General features: G+C 41.9%; 1 protein-coding gene across 2 annotated transcripts in view; it reads right to left on the bottom strand.

Annotated features, from left to right (window-relative positions):
- The window catches only part of IPO13 (importin 13), a 72,916-nt gene extending 56,194 nt beyond the window's left edge, over window positions 1–16,722 (bottom strand). For both annotated transcript variants that reach the window (XM_083358448.1, XM_083358449.1), the window contains exon 1: window positions 15,960–16,722. In XM_083358448.1, coding sequence (XP_083214574.1) covers window positions 15,960–16,031 — 72 coding nt within the window. In that variant the 5' untranslated portion in view covers window positions 16,032–16,722. The remainder of the gene's footprint in view (window positions 1–15,959) is intronic.
- Window positions 16,723–19,836: the final 3,114 nt, after the last annotated feature.

The raw sequence follows: 19,836 nt of genomic DNA, 5'->3' as shown, positions 1-19,836 counted from the left end.
GCCCCTATAAATAAAGAACTAGTAGTCAGATACAGGTTTTAACTACCGTACTTAGGTAATAATAAAGTCTCCAAAGAATAAAACCAGATGTAAAAAGCAAAACTGGATCACTATTTAATATTATTTAATATTAATGTACCGTATATACTTGAGTATAAGCCGACTCGAGTATAAGCCGAGACCCCCAATTTCACCCCCAAAAACTGGAAAAAGTTGGTGACTTGAGTATAAGCCGATCCGCCGTTCTGCAAGCCTCCGCCGCCGGCTGCTTCGTTCCGCAGCGGAAAGAAGCAGGCAGGCTGCTTCGTTCCGCAGCGGAAAGAAGCAGCCTGCTTCGTTCAGGCTGCTTCATTCCGCAGCGGAAAGAAGCAGGCAGGCTGCTTCTTTCCGCTGCGGAAAGAAGGCTGCTTCTTTCCGCAGTGGAAAGAAGCAGCCTGCTTCGTTCAGGCTGCTTCGTTCCGCAGCGGAAAGAAGCAGGCAGGCTGCTTCGTTCCGCAGCGGAAAGAAGCAGGCAGGCTGCTTCGTTCCGCAGCGGAAAGAAGCAGCCTGCTTCGTTCAGGCTGCTTCATTCCGCAGCGGAAAGAAGCAGGCAGGCTGCTTCTTTCCGCTGCGGAAAGAAGGCTGCTTCTTTCCGCAGTGGAAAGAAGCAGCCTGCTTCGTTCAGGCTGCTTCGTTCCGCAGCGGAAAGAAGCAGGCAGGCTGCTTCGTTCCGCAGCGGAAAGAAGCAGGCAGGCTGCTTCTTTCCGCTGCGGAAAGAAGGCTGCTTCTTTCCGCAGCGGAAAGAAGCAGCCTGCTTCGTTCAGGCTGCTTCGTTCCGCAGCGGAAAGAAGCAGGCAGGCTGCTTCTTTCCGCTGCGGAAAGAAGGCTGCTTCTTTCCGCAGTGGAAAGAAGCAGCCTGCTTCGTTCAGGCTGCTTCGTTCCGCAGCGGAAAGAAGCAGGCAGGCTGCTTCGTTCCGCAGCGGAAAGAAGCAGGCAGGCTGCTTCTTTCCGCTGCGGAAAGAAGGCTGCTTCTTTCCGCAGCGGAAAGAAGCAGCCTGCTTCGTTCAGGCTGCTTCGTTCCGCAGCGGAAAGAAGCAGGCAGGCTGCTTCGTTCCGCAGCGGAAAGAAGCAGGCAGGCTGCTTCTTTCCGCTGCGGAAAGAAGGCTGCTTCTTTCCACAGCGGAAAGAAGCAGCCTGCTTCGTTCAGGCTGCTTCGTTCCGCAGCGGAAAGAAGCAGGCAGGCTGCTTCTTTCCGCTGCGGAAAGAAGGCTGCTTCTTTCCGCAGTGGAAAGAAGCAGCCTGCTTCGTTCAGGCTGCTTCGTTCCGCAGCGGAAAGAAGCAGGCAGGCTGCTTCTTTCCGCTGCGGAAAGAAGGCTGCTTCTTTCCGCAGTGGAAAGAAGCAGCCTGCTTCGTTCAGGCTGTTTCGTTCCGCAGCGGAAAGAAGCAGGCAGGCTGCTTCGTTCCGCAGCGGAAAGAAGCAGGCAGGCTGCTTCTTTCCGCTGCGGAAAGAAGGCTGCTTCTTTCCGCAGCAGAAAGAAGCAGCCTGCTTCGTTCAGGCTGCTTCGTTCCGCAGCGGAAAGAAGCAGGCAGGCTGCTTCTTTCCGCTGCGGAAAGAAGGCTGCTTCGTTCCGCAGTGGAAAGAAGCAGCCTGCTTCGTTCAGGCTGCTTCGTTCCGCAGCGGAAAGAAGCAGGCAGGCTGCTTCTTTCCGCTGCGGAAAGAAGGCTGCTTCTTTCCGCAGTGGAAAGAAGCAGCCTGCTTCGTTCAGGCTGCTTCGTTCCGCAGCGGAAAGAAGCAGCCTGCTTCGTTCCGCAGCGGAAAGAAGGTTGCTTCTTTCCGCAGCAGAAAGAAGCAGCCTGCTTCGTTCAGGCTGCTTCGTTCCGCAGCGGAAAGAAGCAGGCAGGCTGCTTCTTTCCGCTGCGGAAAGAAGGCTGCTTCTTTCCGCAGTGGAAAGAAGCAGCCTGCTTCGTTCAGGCTGCTTCGTTCCGCAGCGGAAAGAAGCAGGCAGGCTGCTTCTTTCCGCTGCGGAAAGAAGGCTGCTTCTTTCCGCAGTGGAAAGAAGCAGCCTGCTTCGTTCAGGCTGCTTTGTTCCGCAGCGGAAAGAAGCAGGCAGGCAAGGCACGGAGATCCGGAGACCTGCCGACGTTTGGGGAGGTTTGGGGAGGAGATCCGGAGACCTGCTGACGTTTGGGGAGGTTTGGGCACCTCCCCAAACTTCCCCAAACGTCGGCAGGTCTCCGGATCTCCGTGCCTTGCCTGCCTGCTTCTTTCCGCTGCGGAAAGAAGCAGGCAGGCAGGTCACGGAGATCCGGAGACCTGCTGACGTTTGGGGAGGTTTGGGCACCTCCCCAAACCTCCCCAAACGTCGGCAGGTCTCCGGATCTCCTCCCCAAACCTCCCCAAACGTCGGCAGGTCTCGGGATCTCCGTGCCTTGCCTGCCTGCTTCTTTCCGCTGCGGAAAGAAGCAGGCAGGCAAGGCACGGAGATCCCGAGACCTGCCGACGTTTGGGGAGGTTTGGGGAGGTGCCCAAACCTCCCCAAACATCAGCAGGTCTCCGGATCTCCGTGACCTGCCTGCCTGCTTCTTTCCGCAGCGGAAAGAAGCAGGCAGGCAAGGCACGGAGATCCGGAGACCTGCCGACGTTTGGGGAGGTTTGGGGAGGTGCCCAAACCTCCCCAAACGTCAGCAGGTCTCCGGATCTCCGTGACCTGCCTGCCTGCTTCTTTCCGCAGCGGAAAGAAGCAGGCAGGCAAGGCACGGAGATCCGGAGACCTGCCGACATTTGGGGAGGTTTGGGGAGGTGCGCGCGCACCTCCCCAAACCTCCCCAAACTTCGGCAGGTCTCCGGACGGCGGCTGCTTGGGAGAGGTGCGCGCAATCCCGGAAGCACCAAAGCCTCGGCCGCGCACAAGTCCTCGGTAAGTTTTTTTTGTTGACTGGAGTATAAGCCGAAGTGGAATTTTTCAGCCCAAAAAGTGGGCTGAAAAATTCGGCTTATACTCAAGTATATACGGTATGCATACAGGTAAACAGAGATGACACAATTAGTCCTGACACTGGTGGATTTCAGAAGGCCCTCAAGGCTGTTCTTCCAGACATGTGGGTCAGGAATTTAATAAACTATGAGATATTGTTATTATTGTTGATGGTCTTGACCAGGGGTGTCAAACTCAATTTCATTGAGGGCCGCATCAGCATTGCGGTTGCCCTCAGGGGGCCGGGTGGGTACGGCCAGGGTGGGCGTGGCCTACTGGGTGGGTGTGGCTAGAGTGCGTATGGCCTACTGGGTGGGCGTGGCTAGCTCTACATCGTTCGCATCAAGGGTGCCTATGGGGGCCTGGGCAGGAGTGGGACAGATCTGGGGGTCTCTGGCAGAAGGAGGGTCTCTGGGCCAGGGCCAAGGCAGTGGGGGCCGTTCCCTCACTGTTTCCAGGATGGCTTCGTGGGCCACATGAAACCACTCTGTGGGCCGGATCCGGCCCCCAGGCCTTGTGTTTGACATGTCTGGTCTTGACCATCATACTTTATTTATGTCTATTTTTGTTTTCTGTTGTTATGATTAAATTTATGTTTTTATTTCTGTTTTCACCCAGAGTCACTTGTGCAAGATGGGTGGCTATATAATTTGAATAAATAAACAAACATCAAATTATTTACTGTGATTCAAAAACAATTCTGCAAGATTCAGAATGGCACCTTCAGACCAGATAAAAAGGTAGATGAAATTCAAAATTGAAAGTGATACAAAACAAAAAGAGTATCCTGACATATATGTGCTGATGCTCAATGACTGCATTTCTCCCATGCTTCCTCGTCATTTAAACAAAGTAGGAAGCAATAGTAATTTATTTTTATTTTCAAATTTATATCGCTGCCCGTAGACCCCATATTCTGCAATGCTCAAATCTATAATATATATGTTTCTAAGGTGATAGCCTTAACATTCCTTTACATTTTAATAGGGAAGTAAGACCACCATAGAACTAGCAACAGTAATATGTTACCACTAATAATAAATGCTATACAATTATCACATCAGCTTTATGGATTTAGCCTGACAAGGATTCCCTGTGTTCAGTCCTTTGACTTCGGAGATGGATACAGAACGGGGAGTCATAGGAGGTCTGTAATATTGTGCAATTCTTGGACCAAGGGCAGAGACAGTAAGCATGTAACATTATATCTTATAGCAACACAGCACACAAGGCAGATTCTCTAAGCAACAGGGTGAGGTTTCTTCTGCGCACAAATACCACTGGGACAGCATTAACCTTCTGAATACTAAACGTACGATAGATTAAGACTTCAGCTGTTGGGTAATGTTCTTGTTACCTGAAGCTTTACTCAGAATTCAAAAACACAGGATAGATTTTTTTCCCCTCAAAAATCAAGCTGATTGCACTGGATAAACACCACATATTGTTTTAAGAGTTTGGATAACTCTTCATATATATATTTAAGACACAGTATAGCTGGAACTAGTTCAGTACACTGAAATGAACCTGATAACAGACACTACTCAGACACAAAGCATAGCTTCCTAACCCAACAATTTACCCATTATCCCCAACAGACCATGCATAGCTTTGTTGCTACTGTCTTTGCAGTGATTTCCACTTATTCCTTGAAAAGTACGTATTCTGGGTCACTTTCCTACCTTGCCTCACTGACCCAGCGTTATGATTTTCTCGGCAGCCAATTGCCACCAAGCAACGGGAACCATAGCAACAGAAGCATCATCTTCTCATTTAGGCAAAGTCCTAGACCTCTTCACTATGGCACGCAGGCTACAGACGATTGGAAAGGAGGGAGAAAGAGCGCTGAGCAATGCCCTGGTTCTTCAGTAATTGTAACAGTTACCATAAATAAATCCTGTTACAATCGAAATCTTATCTGGGGCTAATATAGATACCTTTCCTCCATGCATTTTAGCCTACTATCCACAAACCCTTACATTATGTGTCTATATGCCAAGCTGTCAAGACACATTGGTCAACAATCAGTGCTATCTTCAAATATATCCCAAACCTTAACAACTGTAGTATAAGAAAAGTATTAAATGAGTAACTGATTTCAGAACAAATAACATAAATAAATGTATAACTCTTTCAACTGAATGAAGTAAACAGTAGGATTCCCCCTCTCCCCCAAACTGGCATTAACATCAGTGCTTTTCTTCTTTTGGTAAACTGTGAGGTACTCAAGTTTGCTGATAACCCTGATATAATTAGAGTGATTAAAAGGGGGGAAAAAGACTTCAAAAATATTGGACTTTCTAAATGGCTCTTTCCAATTCTATGATTCTATGAACTTTTCCTCATATTGAGGAACTTGGCACTATAAATATAAATCAGTATATGCAAGTATGCAATTGTATCTGTTGGGTTCAAAAATGCAAATCTCACAATGTAATCGGACAGAAGGAATAATCTTGTGGCACAGGAGGAAGAACAGGAATCAAGACAACGGTCAAAATAAATCTAACTCTGGGGCAGAAATGCAATTTGAGAAAATGTTTCTCAAAGTTCTCATGGAGATAAAGCAAAGAGAAGGGAAGCCTTTTCAAACTTGCATTTTCTTTTATTATAACCTTATAGTAAAGTAGTAGCTCGTGCGTGTTTGGTTTTTAAGTTTGATCTACTGTATTTTGGAGGGCTGACATACATTTATGATCGTAAAATTTGAACCCTGGTGACTGATCAGAAAAGGGATCTTGATATTGTGATACTTAATTTGATAAAAATATAGGACCAATGAGCAACTGCTACCCAAATGTTCATTTTATATTGGACAGAATAAAAAAATAGATCTGCAATATTATTATATTATTTTTCTATGGCATTGCCATACTCTAAAAAAGAATAGCAGCTGAAAAATATTGAAGGGCAGGCAAAATTTTCTATGGCTAAATCAACTTCATTATAATAAAAAGTTACAACTGGGGGCTTTTTAGATTTAAAAAAATAAGAGAAGAAAGTCAGTATATTTAAAATTATGAATAGCATGGAGTAATCAATGAAGATATTCTTATCACATGATGGTAGAAAGCAAGTTCTTCCAATGATGCTGAATGAAAGGACAGATAAAAAGAATACTTCAATGAAAGGATGTTATTAAAAATGCCCTGCTGTCCCTGAGCTACATGATCCTCTGTTAATATCGTTTCCGGGAATCTCAAACATTTTTCTATCCCATTATATATAAACTGTATCTTTAAACAAAACTTTAAAACACCACAATCCAGTCCTGGTCACAAAAATTCCATTAAAAATGAGCAACTTATCTATTTTAACTTTGGTCAAATAAACCAACTTTACATTCCTTCCTATTCTCTCAAAAATTTTAATCTTTAGTCCCTTCATATAGTGTCCAACCATTTGATTTGTCATTGTTTCTTTGTCTCTTCTGACAACATTAACAAATCCCTTTGGTAAATCCAATATAGAAAGGTTATCTAAGACACTCTTCTGGTCTACTATTTGTATGTCCTTTTTAGTACATCAGCCAGTGTCAGTCTCCCAAGTAGATCAAACAGGAAACAAAGCAAGATGAACCAATTCTATTTATTGTAAGACTACATTAACAGAATCTTGTAAGTCTGAAAGTACACATCTCCTGCTATATCTGTTTACCTCTTGATAAGTTAGGGTGGTTCCTTTAAAAGTTACTTTCTCTGCCCACTAATCAGTTGCAGGCTCCTCTCCCTTTTATCTGATCATTTCCATCTTCCAACATCAGTTTCATTTCTATATTTAATATTTCTTTCTGGTGCCCCTCTAATGTCCACCTTTAAGTTCCATTTTATCACATTTTTCTTCTGAATGAAAAAACTTTCCCACAAGAAGGATTCTTATGTTCAGTTTCATATTATTATTAAATCCATCTGGATGAGTGGCGTGGTGGCACAGAAGTGAAGATGCTCACCTCCCACTTAGAAGGTTGAGAGTTCAACCCTAGGCAGTGACGGGTTATTTCTCTCTTAGGTACAAAGAGAAAATATCTGCTGCAAATTCTACATAGGCATCAGGAAGGGCATCCAGCCAGTAAGCACTCAACTCCATTCAGTCGCTCCGAATAAAGACATTTTAAAGAGACCTTTAAAATTCCTTGATAACATCCTAAAACCAATATTCTAATCACCCTTTTGTTATTAATTAAAAAATAATAAAATCCTTAACTCGTACTTCAAAACTTCTTTAGTAAAGAATTGAAGGAAACTCATCCAGTGAATACCATGAAATTTGCCATTCCAGAGGTTCTCAATATTTAAAAAGCAATAAAAAGTTTATTTCAAAGTGATTAAAGAAATGAGGATCAGTCCAACCTTATCTTCTTAAAGGCTAGATTATGCCAGTGAGCATTAATGGAATCCTTGATTCCCAGTTGCCCAACTCACAAATAGATCACAAAAACATCAGTTCCTGCCATCTTCTTATGAGGAGTCACTGTCTGGAGTGTCTGTCACTGTCTCAGGATCTTTTTTTTTTCCAGAGAGATTTTGGCAGCCCAGGCATCTGCCCATCAATTTCAGCTACAATGTCATCCCTACTTCTTCAGGAATGTCTTCAGTGCACTATATCTTCACCAGAAGTCCTAATCCTTGTATTAATACCCATATTATTTCTATATTATTTATTTATTATCATTAAGGTAAAAGGAAAAGTTTCCCCCGCACATGCATGCTAGTCGTTTCCGACTCTAGGGGCCAGTGCTCATCTCCGTTTCAAAGCTGAAGAGCCAGCGCTTCTCCGAGGACGTCTCCGTGGTCATGTGGCCGGCATGACTAGACGCCAAAGGCGCACGGAACGCTGTTACCTTCCCACCGTAGTGGTCCCTATTTTTCTACTTGCATTTTTACGTGCTTTCAAACTGCTAGGTTGGCAGAAGCTGGGACGAGTAACAGGCGCTCACTCTGTTACACAGCACTCGGGATTCAACCGCCAAACTGCCAACCTTTTGATCAACAAGCTCAGCGTCCTAACCCACTGAGCCATATTACCATATTTATTATATTTTATGTTTATTTATATTTACAGATTTTAGTACATGGGTATATGTATTTCTATATATGCTATACATTCTGGCTATGCTTGTAATAAAGATTTGATTTAAAAATACCCTACTTAGGGAATTTCCTTTGTCCTGATTGGCTATTTTTCATGCAAGGTCTTTTATCCAACATAGATCAAACATTTTTTTGAAGCATTAATTTGAGAACAGTATTATCCTCAAAGCCACTAAAACACCACAATAGCTCACTTTTTAATCTTATGTTTTAAATTCTGATTTTTTAAACAAATCTCAAAGAACAATTATTTCCAGCTAACTTTTTTAACGTTAAAATATCAGTATGTTTTTAAATGAATAGACTAGAGCAACTATCTGAGACTGCACTAAAATTTCAGAGACAGCTCTTACCATGAGACCAATCTGTTTAATACAATCTTCATTGTGATTTAAGGAATAAAAGGCCTATTATCCAAAAACACCAACATCTGGTAATACAAGAACCAAGGAACAAAACAGAACAAAAAAACCTCTATTAAACATAGTACCAAGAAAACAATTCACATGCCACTAACAATGTATTTCAGATATTTATGAATACAATGCACCCCAAGCAGGACAAAGCAATAAATAAGCAGTAGCTTCCTTTGCTGAAATTGTTCAGCATCCTATTTCTAAAAGATCTTACTAGTGCTATGGATTTCATTTTAAAATAATTTTAGTATGTAGTTATGCTAGAACTGTTGGCAGAAAATCTGCTTATATTTTGGTCCTAGTAGTCCCATTTCAAGAGTAGCTTTGCATTAGGTCGTAACTCAGCCATAGCTCACAAGAAAATGGACACTGGACTTTTAGTTAAAAAAGTGAATTATTGGCATTCTTTTTTAAAATAGAATTTTATTGATTTTCTATTTTTACAAATGATGTCTGGGTTCATTTTTTACTTAACAACACATATTAAAATTATTCTTTTTCTTTGTTCTTCAATATTGTTCTGTCAGTTTCTACACATTCTGGCATTCTTTAGTGTACTGGTTCAGGTGTGTAACCAGTAGAACCCAGGTCAGAAATGGCCATTATATGAAAATACAACAATCCCATGGCTTTAAGACCACCAAACACTGCACTAAACATCTGTTTATTTGGAAGGATGAAAAGAAGTCTCAATTTAAACCTTTGAGAAAATAAGAAAAACTTTGCTTTAACAATAAGCAATTAACTATTGTGCATAGCTTCATCTTTATCAGCAATAAAGATTTTAACCAAGGCAAACCCTGTTCAGGAGTTTTAAGCCAATTCAAGCTAGAGAAATGAGTTGAGCCAAGAATTGTCAGACGATCTATGATTTACTGCCAAGACCATGTTGGAAAGTCTAATATTTACGAACTCAGATTTTTATTTGAAATAAAATAACCTTAACCTTTTCTAAGACTCAGGGAAGCAAGGCACAAAATATGCCCCAATTACAGTATATGGAAAAATCCTTCCAGAATATTTTGGCAACAATAAATTAATAGCCACATTGTTAAGAGTCAAAAAAGAAGATTCACTTATATTTTATTCCCCAGTACATTGTTCTAAAGGCAACCATCTCAGCTGTCACATCATCTAGTCCTAAAACTCAATACCATAAATTAGAAGTGATGGAAACCAACCTCCTTTATTTACAGTTACAGCATAAATGTCAATTCTTTAGATTTTCTAGCCCTCAACTCAGAAATTCATACATTGCTACACGTATATGCTCATAAAAAAATAAGAAGGATTGAAAAGCTTTAAAATCAAAGATTTAGAAAGAAGAATCGTAAAAGGAAGAATCATCTTGAAGCAGAGATATGTGTTGTTTGGGCCAGCACCAAGGCCTGCACCATTTTCAGCTAAAATATTAAGAGAAGAAAAAATGTAAATTTTCTCCCTGCTGTTGAATTTAGTTGGAATTTCCCAAACTTTCAGTTCAATTTAGTTCTACAATGTCAATTATATGGAGGGGAAAGTGAATATAAAGGATGACATTTTATCCAAGTGCCCAAAATATTCCCTAGCCTGCAACAGGCAGAAGATATCTCATGCCATTTCTCTTATAAGTTAAAAAAAACTATTTAATTGAGCTGTGATTGGGGTGAAATGTTTCATTGCTTATAGAATTAAAAAGGGTATTCTTGACAATACAAGACTTTTATTACAAAGCACCACAAGAATCTACATATGTTCCCATCTACAGCAGCAGCCCCCGAACATTTGGGCACCAGGTTCCATGGAGAGAGGTTTTTCCGCAGACCAGAGGGGACATGGTTTCATGTGCTGCCAGCATCCCATGGATAGGGCTTCGCTTGTTTCTGTGGACTCATTTCTGGCATGCCATGGACAGGTGCCAGTCCACGGACTGGGGGTCGGGGACCCCTGATCTATAGGCTCAAGAGAAGATAAGCCCTAATTAATTTCTGTACAGTTGCTGATCTAAAACACATACTAGAAATTTACTGAAAAAAGTACTGAAAGAAATAGCAATTCCAGCCCAAGACTATCACAGAATACATGTAATATCTTGGAATTTTGTGCTAAGATATTGCACAGAACTATTTTTGCAAGAAAATTAACTATGTTCAGCTTATAAAACAGGATCAATGTGTTCCCTAAATTACTATCTAATATGTTTATGAAATAATGGATTTCTGTGTCTTAAGATATGTTTGGCCTATACCGTAGTTACAGGGATGGATTGCTTCCAATTTTAATAAAATAGGGAAATAAGATGTTCTGAGTATTGTTCACACATACTCAACAATATGTACTGAAATTGAGGTTCTGATGTCATATAAATATAGAAAAAGAAATAACAGAAAAAGTTAAAAGTGCAATAAGAGAATAGAAGTAGTAAAATATTCTTCATAGCAGTTATAAGTACAATATATCTTAACCTTTCTCTCTAAAGTTACATTATGACTCTCTTCTTTTTATAAGCTATCTACTCCAATCATCAAACCATAAATCAAATGTAATATTGTCTTTTCACTTGTCAAATAAGTCAGTTTGTCCACCTCAGTAAATTTTGTCAATTTTACCAACCATTCCTTCATGGAAGGTAGTGCCAAGTCTTTCCATCTTTGTACATATAGTAATCTCACCACAGTAATCCTATTGAAATAATCTTCCATCACTTTTTTATAATTATTTATCCATCAATCCTAAATGGAAAAGGTCTGGCTTCAATTAAATATTAATCTTTAAAATCATCTGTACAAAAATATGTTTTTGAATTCATTTTTAAAGCTTTTTTTAGACATCCACCAAGCATGAGAAAATGTCCACTCATGTTGTTCACATTTCTAACGTCCTTATACACTGAAATTGCAGCTATAATGTCATAAATCATATCACTGTTGGGTGATCCTTCCCTGAAATTTTCCCTAACAAGTGCAAGTCAGTAAATCTACTGGATTACTTCTTTCCCCTAAATCTGCTCTATGTCCAATACACAATGCTGCCCTCTCAGCCAGAAGACAACTGTAATTCAAATAATAATAAATGAACCAAAATATTATTTACCAACATCAAATATAGACACTGTTAAAATAAAGCTGTGTCTTTTTAGTGGCATTTCTTCCATCCTATTACTTGAACTTAATTAGTCTAAATACTTAATACAGTGAAAACAAAAATGAGAAGCTAGTTCAAAATCTAGTTAGCCCTACTCTAACATCTCAAGGCAAATATGGTCTCAACTGGTTAAATTTCCCAAACTGCAACACTTTCTATGCTAGAAGCCCTAGATTCATGTTGAAACAAAATTACAAGAATACCCACAAAGAACAGAAGAAAAGAAGCCTCTTGAGGCATCTGAAATGGTTCTCACAGAGCATCACTTTCTGCATACAGCAAGGAAGACTCAAGTTGAAAACAGACAAATGGCAGATTCAGCAGGATTTGCTAGGAAGACTTGTATCTTGACCCCAATTCCCTAATGCTCTCTGCAGTACAAACTGGGCATTGAATTCAGCCTACTATATATCTCACAGTTCCCTGCAGAAAGGGCTCACATTTTTCCACAACTGGTTACCCAACTGTTGCCCTTATAGTGCAAGCTGTGTTTCAGAGGAAAGCTTGATACTAGGCAATGCTAGACAGTAAGGCAAAAACCCATTTATTTATTTGGGACAGAACTGGGAGGGGGGAATGTGGGAGGAACCAAAAGGTATTTCAGAGACTGCTGTGGCCACTTCAAGCTAGAGGAGAAGCTATTCTGGAATACCCCATCACTGTAACTTCTACATATCTACTTCCCCCACCACTTATAGGGCTAATCACCCCCTGGAGTGTCCTGACCTTTCCTGATGTCAACATTTGTTGTATTGTCAATGCACACAAAAGAACTGCCTATGCCTTCTCTCCAGGGGAAATGATGAAGCAGCGTTACCCAGGAGCAGATTAGGCCACAGAAGCCCGTTCTGCCTACCACATAAACTTGCAGAATGCCAGAATCTTTAATTTATATGCCCTGTGCAAATGGCAGAATGTAGTAACAGAGTTTCAAGGTTCAAGCTAGGCATCTGTCATCTGATCATATCCCTATCAAACTCAAAAGGGAATCAAACTAGGTGGTTTCCAACTACAGTTTGTAACTTGATGAAAAGACAATACTTGGGTATTGCTTGAAAACAAAAGGAATAAAAGAATCCTACCAGTGAGCTCCTAAGGCCTGAACAACACAATAAAACAATGCAGGGTATTGTACAATAGGGAGTAGCTACTTTAAAGCTGCTGGGAATACAATGAGTATTAAAGGCAGATAGATTAAAGTTGCTCGAATTAAATCTGCCTCAATTGTTCAGGTAGAATGCAGAATATTTTTCAAAGCTAACAAAGACATGAAATGGATTTTATTTAAATGAAAGCCCAATTTCCATCTGCATTTTATTTATCTGCATCCTGATTTTTTAAAAAAAGAAAACTGTACCTCAACTGTGCAAACTATACATAATTGTCCTAAATATGGGAAAAGGATGTTTCTCGAGCCCTCAGAAATGTATTAAAGCACCCCATCTCCACTTCCATTCAGACATTAACAGTCATTAATGATTCTATATTTATGACAGTCATAAAGCCTAGGAATTAGTTTTATAATTCAAAGACTGGGATTCTCATTTTAATTCTATATCCATTTAATGCCATGTTTTTATTAGTCCCCATTCCTATCCTTTTCTACTTGGAGCATAATCACAGAAAAGATATCAGCCTGCTAATATTTGTAAACACAGAATTTAATTGTTGACAAATAGGCATATCTATTTCCATTTCAGGTTCTTTGGTAGACAAAGTATTGTAAAAATTAACCTCCTTCAATTTGATATCTTCTAGTTGTTGTTGTTGTTAGTTGCGAAGTCGTGTCTGACCCATCTAGTTATGCAGAACTATATAATTCCTGTCATTCTCTAGGTAAGCTGAAGAAAGCTAATTAGGGCAACATATCTTTGGTAAGTTTCATCTATTATCTCTTCATATACTGTATTGTTTCACAAGTTGTGATGGGCCTTAAGTATATCCTACTATCAATTCTACAATACTTCTTTTCCACTTTCTTCTTAATATTCATTTTATAACCTAGTCATCGCAGCATATGGTATATAGGCATCTATTTTCACTCAGGTGCTATTAATAATAGTATAATAATTAGTTTTGATTAGAATGGGTTCCTTGATCAATTTCACTTCAATCATGAATTCAGTAGGTAATTTTAAATAAGCCATTCTAGGGAAAGTCTGCCTTACAAGATTATTTTTCTGAACATTTGTAAAATCAGTAAAATATTAATTACAATTATGATTTTATAAAATTAGATTTGTTTCAAGAAAAGCATCACAGAGAAATGTAGATAAGAACATCATATTAGAAATAAGATGGCAGTTACTCCGGACTAATTAGAGCCTTGGTGGAGCAGTGGGCTAATGCCTCCTTAAGTAACACCAGCTGCCTGCAATTAGTGCAGGTTCGCATCCCACCAGGCTCAAGGTTGACTCAGCCTTCCATCCTTCCCAGGTAGCTAAAATGAGGACCCAGATTGTTGGGGGCAATTAAGCTGACTTTGTAATAATGCCGCTTGGGGGTGTGTGAAAGCCCTAACAAGCAGGCATATACATAGAATGAAGGCTACTGCTAAGCTTGTAAGCCGCCCTGAGTCTTCGGAGAAGGGCGGGATATAAATGGAATTAAAATTAAAATTAAATTAAAATTAAAATTACGGTAATCTGTTTAACAGTGACACTATATACCGGTACTCCTCAACTTACAATTGAGAACAAAATTTCTGTTGCTGAAAATTTAAGTAATTTTTGCCCCATTATATGACCTTTCTTCCCACAGTTAAGTGAATCGCTGCAGTTGTTAAATTAATAACAGGGTTGTTAAGTGAATCTGGCTTCCCCCTTGTCTTTGCTTGTCAAAAGATCACAAAAGAGGATCACATGACTCGGGCCACTGCAACCGTCATAAGTAGAACCAATTGGCCAGGTATCCAAATTTTGATTACATGACCACGGGGATGCTGCAATGGTCATAAGTGTGAAAAGTAGTCATAAGTCACTTTTTTCAGTGACACTGTAATTTTGAGAGGTCACTAAATGAACGGTTATAAGTCAAGGACTACCTGTAGTTCTTACTGAATCAGGAATCATGAAACTGCCTTTCAGAAAGATCAAATAGTGTAGAATTGTCTACACTTTTGCCATCTACTAATGAGTAACTTCAAATTACTGAAGCCATGTTCTCTCCATTCTAACATGACTGGTAGTAATGCACAGAGCAAAAATAGGATCTTTCAGAGATATAACATCAGAGTATAGATAAATGTAATGTTTGGGTCTTTTATCAAATCTTTCTGTTCTCTTCCAGAAATCATGCTGCAGTGCTTCCTTTATTTCAGTTACAACTAGCCACATATGCGTTTCACATATAAAAATAAGAAACTGCAGTTTTAAGGCCAATATTTTTTGATATGACTTTCAAAGTACAACCTCAATAAATTCAATTATCAATAGTTTTAATGTAAACAAAGCAGTGAATGATACAGAAAAAAGCATCCATAGGAACTTGTCAAATGTACCAGTTACTGCCCCGAACCAAAGTGACAGACACACCCAGGTTCACATTGATGTCATCAAACCAGCATCATACTTCACTACTAGTGAAATGACTGCTGTGACTTAGGAAAAAATGCACGTGACAAGATACAGGTAATACCATACAAGAAGGATAAAGCAGCAAGGAAAGAACCCTGCTTATTTTTTCTATCAGAAAAATGTTTACCTTCCAGATTTCTAAATCTTTCTAAATAGCTGTGTTTTCTACAAGCAGAGGAATTGTATCCCTGAAACTCTTGAAGAACAAAGAGTTTGCTGACATATGCTGGGCTGGAAGGAGCGGACAGGCTATATTCTAGGAATATAGACAGGACAAAGCTTCGCTTCTCTTAAGGCAGTAGCAGCCATAGAGTAATTTCCTTTGCCTGTCAGATTCATCCTTAAAATCGCCCTGAGTCCTTCGGGAGAAGGGCGGTATACAAATTAAATAAATAAATAAATAAATAAATAAATAAATAATTGGGAAGTGATAAATGGGAAGGCTGGAATATTCTAACAAAAGAACCAAGACCACCACTTATTCCAAGTGGAATGTCCCCAGTGGATTTTAGGGGTCACACTACTGTAAAGAAAATGCAGAAGAAGACCATGCCAAGTTGTCCTGAAGAAGATGAAGATGGAACAGCTGGCCTGCTGACTAGGAGAAGGGCATGTCTACAGTAACTGGAGAGGAAAAAAACAAAAAACCAAAAAAACCGCTTGTGGCAGAAAGCCCAGGGGAGAATCGGAAACTCTCCTCCACTCCACCCGAGGGGCACACACACACACACACACACCCCAAAACCGCACCCAGCAGGTGGAATCAACCTCTGATCCCCAACCTGGCAGCCCCGCTCTCACCTTCTCCACGTTCTCCACGTTGAATTCCAGGTTTTGCTGGAGGTGGAAAGCAGGCTCCACTCGGCGCTCCATGGTGCCCCCCCCCGCCCCCCCGACTCTCCCAAGCCCGGAGCCTGGTCCTCTCTTCGCCCTGGGCTCTCAGCTACAGCGGGGCAGCAGCATCGTTGGGAGAGGACGGCGGGGAGCGCGGAGAAAAGAAACGGGCGCCTCTGCAGTGCCGGCGGTCGGTCTCTTTCAGAGGAGAGGGCGACCTTTCGTCTGTCTGCGCGGAAAGGTTGGGCGCATGGCTCAGCCCGGAGTTGAGCCGCTTTCCCGATTCTTCCCCAATGACTCGCGGGGCGAGTGGCGGGGGGGGGGCGCCTATCAGCTCGTCTGCAATAGGAGGAGGGGCAAGTCTGTGCGTCCCCGGCGGGTCCAAGGGAGTGAATGGGCAGGTTTATATATATATATATATATATATACCTGTCTCTGCTCAGTCAAGAGGAAAGGGGGGAGATATCCCCCACCGGGTGAATTAAAGGTCCTGAATTAAACGTCCTGGCGGCGAGGACGAATCAAAGGGAAACCGATAACAATCCCTAATTTTCTTAAGGGAGGGAAGAAATCTTTCGGTCCGCCTGCCCTTTAATGGCGGAGGGAGTACCGGTCCATCGCACAGCTGAAAGATAGGCGTCTGCCTGCCTGCCTGCCTGCCTGCCCGCCTGCTCCTCCTCCTCGCTGGCCGATCCCTCCTGTCTGCAGTTAAGCGGGTCGGTCTCCCTGCCCGAGGCGGTAAGCACCACCGCCGCCGCCACCTCCCTTGGTCGCGCAGCCCGACTACTTGACTGACAGTTGGGCCGGGCGATCGGAGGAACCACCAAATGGAGAAAAAGAATGGGGGTCCTCGCGCGCTAACAGGGTTGTCCGTATCAAACGCCGTCTGCCGGGCAGTTAATCGCCCTTCCGTTCAGGCACTAAGGTCACCCCTGTCGGCGGGTCCTTGCCAGCCTCATTGCGTTGGGTCATGGGAATTGTAGTTCTAAGTCTGATCGGCGCCTATAACGAATTAGGGCAAGGGCGATAATTGAAGGAGTTGTAGCTTCAGACGGAGGGTGTTTTTCTCTTCCACCCTCTGTCTGGGGGGAATAAAATGGCGCTTGGTACAATGGTGAGATGAGCCTTTTATAAGTAGAGGGAGGTTTGGACAAAAGTCCTGATTGTCGTCATATGCTTTTATTTTAGTATGTATTAACGTCACGTGTTTTTTTTTATTTTCCCCCCTCAACGTGTTCGTTACTCTCTGGTTCTTTTTTCCCCGTCTTGTCGTTTATCGTTACTGTATTTGGTTCCTTTGAAGAAAAAGCAGGATAAAAGGATCATTGGATAAATCAAGCCAGAGTTTTCACTCAAGGTACAAATGACCAAGATCAAATTGTCACATTTCGGACCCATTACGTCGTGTCTCTCTGAAAAAGGCTCAAATGTGGATGGGAAAGAAAAAAGGCTCTAGTGTGGATGGGAAAGGTGGAAAGAAAGAGAAGAGAAGAACGACAAGCAGCAAAGTGGATGGACACAGTTATAGTACCAATTGATGGAAGATCTGAAGGAGCAGGTTAGGCGCACATCATCATGAAGAACATCTCTCTACACCAGCAGTTCCAAACCTTTTCTATACCCTGCAACCCTAGGACGCTTCTGAGATATTCTCACACCCCTTACAAAAGTAATATCTGGTTATGCATATACACTAAGGCTAGCAACAGGGAGAAAGCAGAACTACTCCACTCATTTTTTGCATCCGTATTTACACAAAGGGAAAAAACAGTCCAACCTATTAAAACACTACTGTAAAAAACAGATTAGAAACACGTTAAGATAGGCAAGAAAATGGTAAGTGAGCACCTGTCCACCCTAGATGATTTTAAATCACCAGGACTAGATGGATTACACCCCAAGGTTCTGAAGGAACTGGCCTATCAGCCTGACCTCGATACCTGGGAAAATCTTGGAAAAGATAATCAAGCAGCGAAATCAACGAACACCTAGAGGCAAACAAAGTCATTACCAAAAGCCAACACGGGTTTGTCAAAAACAGATCATGCCAGACATATCTTACTGCATTCTTTGACCAGGTGACAAAAGTAGTGGGCCAGAGGAATGCTGTGGATATAATTTACTTGGACTTCAATAAGGCATGTGATAAAGTAGACCACAACCTACTACTTGATAATAAAAAAATGTGGATTAGACAGCATCACCCCCTGATGGATTCGTAGCTGGCTGACCGGCCGTATTTATTGTGTGGCACTGCAATGAAACTGCATCTACATGGAGGGAAGTGTGTAGTGGGGTGCCCCAGGGCTCTGTTCTGGGCCCAGTGCTCTTCAACATCTTCATCAATGATTTGGATGAGGGGATAGATGGGGAACTCATCAAATTTGCAGACGACACCAAGCTGACAGGAATAGCCAACACTCCAGAAGATAGGCTTAAAATACAGAAGGATCTTGACAGATTTGAACATTGGTCGCTATCTAACAACATGAAATTCAATGGTGAAAAAAGTAAAGTTCTACATTTAGGCAAGAAAACCCCAATACACAGCTATAGTATAGGCACCTGAAGGCAAGTCAAGAAGCAATGGATGGAAACTAACCAAAGAGAGAAGCAACCTAGAACTAAGGAGAAATTTTCTGACAGAACAATTAATCAGTGGAACAACCTGCCGCCAGAAGCGGTGAATGCTCCAACACTGGAAGTTTTTAAGAAGAGATTGGACAGCCATTTGTCTGAAATGGTATAGGTTTCCTGCCTGAGTAGGGGGTTGCACTAGAAGACCTCCAAGGTCCCAAGTTTATTATGTTGTTATTATTATTGTTGTTGCTGTTCTAAACCCAAGTTTTCGCAAGCCCTGGAATATCATCTAGCATCCCCGGTTAGGAACCCTTGCTCTACACTTGCTAAGAAGTGACACCAACTTGATGGCACATAATCAGCCATCAATCATTTTATTTCCTGGTTTCCTTTTTTATCCTGCAGTAGCAATAAAGTATTTATTTTAACAAATTCAGGGTTAGCCCAATCATTTCCAAGCCAAATAGCTTGGACGAGTAGGGGACTGCCTCTGTCTGGAGGAGCAAAGTTGTCCAGGCTTCCTCCAAATGTTCTGAGTTTTCTGAACAAAGCTGTTGTCTCCTGTGTAAGGAAGACTTTGAAACAGCTCTGCCAGCTTTTGCATGTGACTGGCTGGCTGCCTCAGACAGCAAAATATGTAAAGCTGCTCTGCTGAGTTCCAAGCAGAGTAGCTCAGATATGCTTAAAGGAGCACTCCAAATGCTAAGCTTGTAAGCTGCCCTGAGTCTTCGGAGAAGGGCGGGATATAAATGGATTTTTTTAAAAAAATGTGTGCATTCTAAAATCCCAGGTTCACATGCATTGAGTGAGCACACACACACACACACACACATACACACCAACTTCCAAAAGCTTTTAATCGCACATTTCCAATTGGCAGAAAATGTAATTTACATGATGGCAAAGCAATCATTTCAATTGCATTTACGTCTGGTTCAATTTGAATAGGGAGAGAGTTCTGACAAAACGTGATCCACTGGAGAAGGAAATGGCAACCCACTCCAGTATCTTTGCCATGAAAACCCCATGGACAGTACCAAAAGGAAAAAAGATACTTCTGCGAGTTCCTCGGACTGCAAGGTGATCAAACTGGTCAGTCCTAGAGGAGATCAACCCTGACTGCTCTTTAGAAGGCCAGATCCTGAAGCTAAAACTCAAATACTTTGGCCACCTAATGAGAAGGTAGGACTCACTGGAGAAGAGCCTAATGCTGGGAAAGATTGAGGGCAATAGAAGAAGGGGACGACAGAGAACGAGGTGGCTG

Source organism: Vipera ursinii (genome assembly GCF_947247035.1).
Source record: "Vipera ursinii genome assembly, chromosome: 3".
Classification (NCBI taxonomy): Eukaryota; Metazoa; Chordata; class Lepidosauria; order Squamata; family Viperidae; genus Vipera; species Vipera ursinii.
This window is presented reverse-complemented; position numbering and strand designations above follow the sequence as displayed.